Source organism: Oncorhynchus clarkii, chromosome 18, assembly GCF_045791955.1.
Source record: "Oncorhynchus clarkii lewisi isolate Uvic-CL-2024 chromosome 18, UVic_Ocla_1.0, whole genome shotgun sequence".
Taxonomy (NCBI): Eukaryota; Metazoa; Chordata; class Actinopteri; order Salmoniformes; family Salmonidae; genus Oncorhynchus; species Oncorhynchus clarkii.
The window spans coordinates 56247974-56255404 of record NC_092164.1 but is presented as its reverse complement, the minus strand read 5'-3'; the positions used below and the strand labels follow the sequence as shown (position 1 = coordinate 56255404).

The following is a 7431-nucleotide window of genomic DNA, read 5'->3' as shown; positions in this document are numbered from 1 at the left end:
ACTTTCCAACAGGTTGGCTGCTTCCTTCTGGGAAATAGTCACTGCCAAAGGGATCTTGTCTGTGAAGAGGTAAGGGTCCGTGGTGATTTTAGCATGTGAACTCTTGGTGGGGCATACTCCCAAAATATTTTTTATGCATGCCAGCAAAGCCACTACACTAAACAATACAGTGGGGCAAAACAGTATTTAGTCAGTCACCAATTGTGCAAGTTCTCCCACTTAAAAATATGAGAGAGGCCTGTAATTGTAATCATAGGTACACTTCAACTATGACAGACACAATGAGAAAAAAAAATCCAGAAAATCACATTGTAGGATTTTTTATGATTTTTTTTGCAAATTATGGTGGAAAATAAGTATTTGGTCAATAACAAAAGTTTCTCAATACTTTGTTATATACCCTTTGTTGGCAATGACAGAGGTCAAACGTTTTCTGTAAGTCTTCACAAGGTTTTCACACACTGTTGCTGGTATTTTGGCCCATTCCTCCATGCAGATCTCCTCAAGAGCAGTGATGTTTTGGGGCTGTTGTTGGCAACACGGACTTTCAACTCCCTCCAAAGATTTTCTATGGGGTTGAGATTTGGAGACTGGCTAGGCCACTCCAGGACCTTGAAATGCTTCTTACGAAGCCACTCCTTCGTTGCCCGGGAGGTGTGTTTGGGATCACTGTCATGCTGAAAGACCCAGCCACGTTTCATCTTCAATGCCCTTGCTGATGGAAGGAGGTTTTTACTCAAAATCTCACGATACATGGCCCCATTCATTCTTTCCTTTACACGGAGTGAGATCTTGCGTGGAGCCGCAGATCGAGGGAAATTATCAGTGGTCTTGTATGTCTTCCATTTCCTAATAATTGCTCCCACAGTTGATTTCTTCAAACCAAGCTGCTACCTATTGCAGATTCAGTCTTCCCAGCCTGGTGCAGGTCTACAATTTTGTTTCTGGTGTCCTTTGACAGCTCTTTGGTCTTGGCCATAGTGGAGTTTGGAGTGTGACTGTTTGAGGTTGTGGACAGGTGTCTTTTATACTGATAACAAGTTCAAACAGGTGCCATTAATACAGGTAACGAGTGGAGGACAAATGAGCTTCTTAAAGAAGAAGTTACAGGTCTGTGAGAGCCAGAAATCTTGCTTGTTTGTAGGTGACCAAATACTTATTTTCCACCATAATTTGCAAATAAATTCATTAAAAATCCTACAATGTGATTTTCTGGATTTTTTTCTCTAATTTTGTCTGTCATTAGTTGAAGTGTACCTATGATGAAAATTACAGGCCTCTCATCTTTTTAAGTGGGAGAACTTGCACAATTGGTGGCTGACTAAATACTTTTTTGCCCCACTGTATATTCATTGCACCGTAACGGTGACAAACGGTGCCCACAAACTGTTAGGGCCTACATAAAGCTGTCCCAATTGCAGTTCCAACACCTTACCACTGCTACAGCTAGCTATCAGCGGAGCATTGTCTGGCAGGGAAACAGTTCATTCAGCCTCATTTACTGCCTTTAAAAAAAACAGCTGATATGGCTGACTAGCGTAAACAAATATGGTTTCTACTGACAATTGAGATGTAGAAACTAATGGCAAAGGGGACGACGAGCGGGTAAGAGGCAATCCGTGATTTCGATTAAGACATTAATGAGCGAGCTCGGATGGACGTAGTAAATATAACTATTTCTTCAGCACTTCTGAAATGTACAGTGAGAGAATTCAGAACATGGGTCGTTCTTACAGTATTCTCCCTGTACACCAAGTCAGAACCGTAGGATAAATTAAGGGGGCATATAAGCAGACACTGAAAGCTCTTACAATATTCAATGACATTTCTCTAAAACAGGCTTTATAGGCTAAATGTGCACCACCAAGTCAGAACAATAGGCTTAGTTATGGGACCAAATTATTAGGGTGAGGCACATGGGCTACTAACAACTTACTACAAAACATACACTTAGTATTACTTTCTTAGCTACAGTAAACATATCTTCCTGTTATATTACGTAATTTATGCAGCAGAATACAAGACATTTTTGGACTCACCTTGTTTTGTTGTGCTCACTTGAACAGGAAGGTGGTGTGGCCATCCTTCATGGGCAAATGTTGTCATCAAACTTTATCAAAGTCTGGCATTCTCTGGATTTATGGTGCTTTCAAGACAACTGGGAACTCATAAAAAAACAAGATCTAATCGTGATGTCAGTGATCTTCAGGTCGGAGAGTACATTAACCCCTACCCTCCGTATTTTCCACTGGCTGCCCCACCACCACAGAAAGCACTGAGCTAGGCTGAAACGCTTGCATTTTGGAGCTGCCTTACTCCAGAAAAAAAATAAAAATGTATGCCGCTTTATTAACTCAATGATAGTTTTTTTTTTTACATTGTTTGCAAACTGATGTGATATGTATTAATGGCAAAATAACACGCAAAACAGGCTAACTTCTATTTATTTGTTAAACAGGTGGAGCAGAGCCACTGGTAAGGATTAATGAGAAACACTCAGACATGATGCATCCGTTAAGCTTTACATTCTCTTGTGTCCCTCTGAGGAAGGACCGGCTGATGTACAAGAGACAAACGGATTGCTTCCCTAATGGCACCCTTTTCGCTACTTACACTTTTAGCGCATTAGTGAGGTCGATGACTGATGTTGGGCGATTAGGCCTGGCTCAGTCAGCATTCCAATTCATCCCAAAGGTGTTAGATTGGATTGAGGTCAGGGCTCTGTGCAGACTAGTCAAGTTCTTCCACTCCGAACTCAACCATTTTTTTGTATGAACCTCGCTTTGTTCACAGGGGCGTTGTCATGCTGCTTACTCCTGGCATCCGCCAAACCCAGATTCGTCCGTCAGCCTGAGACAATGAAATGTGATTCATCACTCCAGAGAAGGCTTTTCTACTGCTTCAGTCCAATGGCGGCAAGCTTTACACCCCTTCAGTCTACGCTTTGCATTGCGCATGGGGATCTTAGACTTGTGTGCGGCTGCTAGGCCATGAAAACCCATTTCATGAAGCTCCCGAAGAACAGTTATTGTGCTGATGTTGCTTCCAGAGCCAGTTTGGAACGCTGTAGTGAGTGTTGCAACAGAAGACAGAATTACGGGAGCTTGTGTGGACTACCACGTCGCAGCTGAGCCGTTGTTGCTCCTAGAGGTTTCCACTTTACAATAACAGCTGACCGGGTCAGCTCGAGCAGGGCAAAAGTGTGAAGAACTGACTTGTTGAAAAGGTGGCATCCTATGAAGGTGCCATGTTGGAAGTCACTATGCTCTTCAGTATGGGCTATTCTGCCAAGTTTGGTGTGGCAGAAATAGCCGAATCCACTAATTTAACTTTTGTATATAGTGTTCTTTCAGGCTGAGGAACCAACTAGCATCAAGTTGTAGAATCCTGAACTTCCCCTTTAACAAATGTTAAGTTACATTTTATGGCACCTTACAGATTGAAAAACCATGAGGGAAAAAAAGACGAGTGAAAGACGTGGAAGCCAATTTCATTTTTTTGATTTATTCAGAGGCATTTGACAAGTTGAGCTGTGAGGGGGGTGAAGGGGCAGAAGCATGGTCGCAGGGAGTGGGGCATCATGCTTAAACCAGAACACTTTTCCAAAAACTGACTCCCAAACCCAGTCCCTCTTTCCCACACAAAAATGATTTTCCACATTACACATCCAGGAAATGCTAACCGAACAAATCGTTATCAAATCAGTAGGCCAACGTAGCATCCGTAAAGACATAAAAAGGTAAGAAAGAAGACTGGCTTAGTATTTATTTTTAGTCTCAAACCAGAAACAAAGGCAGGTCCTTTTTTTAAACATTTGTTTGTTACTTATTGTCCAGTCATTGAATCCAAAAACTTCAAACCGGTGAATGACCTTTTTTTCCACGAAAAACCCAGGCAAGAAAGTTCAACACATGGAAGCCACACCATCGAAAAGAAAAGAAGAGCAAAATATTGAGGATTTACAATCAATTAAGCTAGAAGAGTGTGTGTGTGTGTGTGTAATATATATATATACACACACACACAGGCAAAGGAAATATCTGATAACTTTTCCATTATTCGTTCAAATTCTAAAGAGTACATGATTTATTTATTTTCATTAATATCTTGGAAATCAGAAAGGGGACAGTGGGAGAATAACCCTAAATCTAACAAATAGAAGTTTGCCTCTAATTCAAATGTATCTAAAGAGGTAGATAAAAAATAAAACAGGTGGAGAAAGGGAGGAGGAATAATAATCGTCACTTATGCCCCTCGTGGACATCAGCGCGAGGTTGAACCGCGTGAGCACGCACGAGTCCATGCAGAGAAGTGTTCCTGGGGGGACTGAGGTATCGCAGCGAGCGCGTGGGCGCTAGGCGGGGTGAGGGCGCGTGCCACCACAAACCCCCCTCAGCTGAGGTAGACAGCGTTCTACTGTGGAAGCATGGATACACACAAGCACTTTTACCACAATCAAAACATATTTACATTCTGCATGAAATCAAAAAAAAGGAAAAACTTGGGTATTTTGTTATCGGTTTTTTGTAACTATTTTTTTTTTTTTTTTTTACTTATCTTTCCCATCCCAATCAAGGTAAATTTAGTACATTTTCTTGTGTGCATCTTGGATTTTTGTGATGAATAACAATTGAAACTCACTTCAATCAAGATTACAGCTGCTGGTTAAACAAAACTCAACCTTTAGTTAACATAGCTTCTATAGCAAAATAAGCATCCATCAGTGTGACTCCCCTTACTTTCACCATGCAGTGAATGACACTAACGTAGACCAACTGTGGCTACTGGGGCCACCGCACATGGCCACGCTTCCTCTATGAAAAAACCCTAGTCAGGCTGTGGACTGCACTTCAGCCTGTCACAAACCTGGGATGACTTCCAAATGGCACCCTATTTCCCCATGTAGTATACAACTTGGAGCACTATAAGGGAAATGGGGTACCATTTGAGACTAGGATGATGTAATAAAGCAGGTAAGGCCTAAGCAGGTAAAAGAAACAGAACAGAACAGACAGTGCTGCTCTAACATGTCCATTTCTATGGCGGCTACAGAGAGAGAGAGAACTCAGTGTTCAGGCCCCTCCATTTGTGTGCTACCCATTGCACTTCCAGGAAGGCAAAAGGAAAAATCATTGTGTGAAAAATGTAACGTACCGTCAACAATAAGAATGTCAGAATCCCAAAACTAAACGGCATTGCTGCAATATGTAAGGTTGGCATTATTCAGCATTACTCTAATATATTCGTTGTTTGTAGTTCTCATTAGATGGTGGATACACCTCAGGAAAACTGAGGCAATTTCTTCTCGATACTCCCGTCAGCAGCCAACAGTTTGGTGCCAACTCTGCCCTGGGCTCTATGTACAGAGACTTTATGAACAGGGCCACCGTCGACAGACACCTTGTACACGTTGCCGCCGCCGCCGCCGGAGAGCGCTAGAGTTGAAGGCAAGGTCAGTTGGCAGCTGACCAAATTTTAAATTTTCTTAAAAAAATAAAAATGTTCAATAACTATTAGCTTTATAAAGTATACAAAATACCACAAAGCAAAATAAAAAAGAAAGGAACATTTTTTTCATATATATAATTATTTTCTTTTTCTCTTCATCTTCTTGAGGTACTAGAGATCCTGAGGTAGTTCAGTACAATGCATATTAAATTGGTTTTCCTGGCCAACACCATTCAACACGTCCCTTAAGTGTTAATGACAGTGTTATCCTCGCCTCTAAATATATTTTATATATCTATAAAATGCATCCGAATTTATAAAATGCCACTATCAATAGCAGGACAGGGGTGCCCTGTTAGACCACCACCGGGGCCCCTGTCCAATCAAACACCAGAGTATTACCCCGAGCCCCGCCCCTCCATCTAAACCCCTCCCCCTAACCTTTCTCCATCCTACAAGGACTCAGAGCAATGCCTTTTTCTTTCCAAAGAAAACTCAGGAGAGAAAGTTTCAACCAACTAAACAAACACTTCATCCAGGGCAACAAAAAAAAAGTTAAAATAAAAAGGTAAAAACAAAAGTCTAAATTAACAGCCGTCATCAACATGTGAGGTGGTTGAGTGTGTTACCACACCAGGGAGGTGACAGGAGGGAGTTCATTATTATTTCTTCTTTGTGTTTTCTAGTGTACCAAAAAAACAACATTAAAACAAATAAGGAACCAATCAGGACCGAGGTGAGGGTGAGTGACAACGTTGGAACCCTCAAGTACATTCTCACAGAGATGCAGACAGGTGTGGCGATGAGTTGGGGGGGTGTAAGGTCTCTTATCCACGCTGTGGTGTCGGCCCGGGGGGGGGGGGGGGGGGGGTAGTGTTGGTCGAGGAGATTGTCGAGAGGGGGGGTGGGGGTGTAAGGTCGTCGAGAGTGGGGGTGGGTGTGTAAGGTCGAGGAGGTCGTTGAGAGTGGGGGTGGGTGTGTAAGGTTGAGGAGGTCGTCGAGAGTGGAGGTGTACAGTTGGGTACCCATGACCCTTATCCCCTGAGATGAGCGCCTTGTCCCTGCCTGTGTTTCCCCTCCGGTCTCTGCTCTGGTCTGTCTGTCTTCGGGGGCGGTTCTGTCACTGGCCCCCCCTGGGTCACCTGGACGCCCCCCTCTACTTCCGGGAGGGGCGGGGGAGAGGTGGTCCCTCCCCGCGGGGTGAGGGTTTGGGCTGCTGTTGCCGTCTCACCTGGGACAAGATCTCCTGGATCTTCCTCTGGGCCAGCTGGGGAGGGGTAAGAGGGCAGAGGTCAGGACATGTCATCTGACAATGACATGCACACATCCATTGCGTCTAAGGTGATGAGTAGAATTAAGAATTCATCAAGCAGCAAGGTTAACAACGGCTGCAACTGAAATAGCACCCCATTCCCTTTATTACAGAATGGCACCCTATTACTTATAAATACACAGGGTCCTGGTCAAAAGTAGTGCCCTATATAAGGAATAGGGTGCCCCTTCAGATGCAGCCATTGATTAATGCTACAAAGAAGTGAAGCAGTATGGTGGACAATCCTTACATAGCAAGCAGCCATTGTATACATTTTACACCCCCCATTTACCCTACAGTCCACAACCTTACACTCAGCTTCATTCATACTGTGCCTATAGCATGAACTAGCCTTTTGGCTCACTAATCAGAGCTGACTGGGATGGATATGAACTCATTCTCTCTCCCCGTCAGATAGAAGACACCGCCTTGCCCAGTGGCAGAGGGGGAGGAACATCCCGTAATCATAGCTCCTCCCATCTGATCCCTTCAGAACCACATGAAGTGCAGAGGGGTAGATATGGAATTGGGCAACAGTATTAGTACTGTAGTGAAATTATTCCACACAGATATTTTAATTAGTTTTACGCTGCGTTATTTAATTTCCTCATGTTTGTTTTTGATCTACTTCATTTGTTATTGTTTTACTGTAAAGTGAGTTGCAATTGAAT

General features: G+C 43.1%; 1 protein-coding gene across 3 annotated transcripts in view; it reads right to left on the bottom strand.

Moving 5' to 3' along the window:
• Positions 1-5589: 5589 nt before the first annotated feature.
• LOC139373734 (insulin-like growth factor 2 mRNA binding protein 3) overlaps positions 5590-7431 on the bottom strand; it is a 38856-nt gene continuing 37014 nt past the window's right edge. For all 3 annotated transcript variants that reach the window (XM_071114654.1, XM_071114652.1, XM_071114653.1), the window contains one exon: positions 5590-6715. In XM_071114654.1, the coding sequence (XP_070970755.1) occupies positions 6605-6715 (111 nt within the window). In that variant the 3' untranslated portion in view covers positions 5590-6604. The remainder of the gene's footprint in view (positions 6716-7431) is intronic.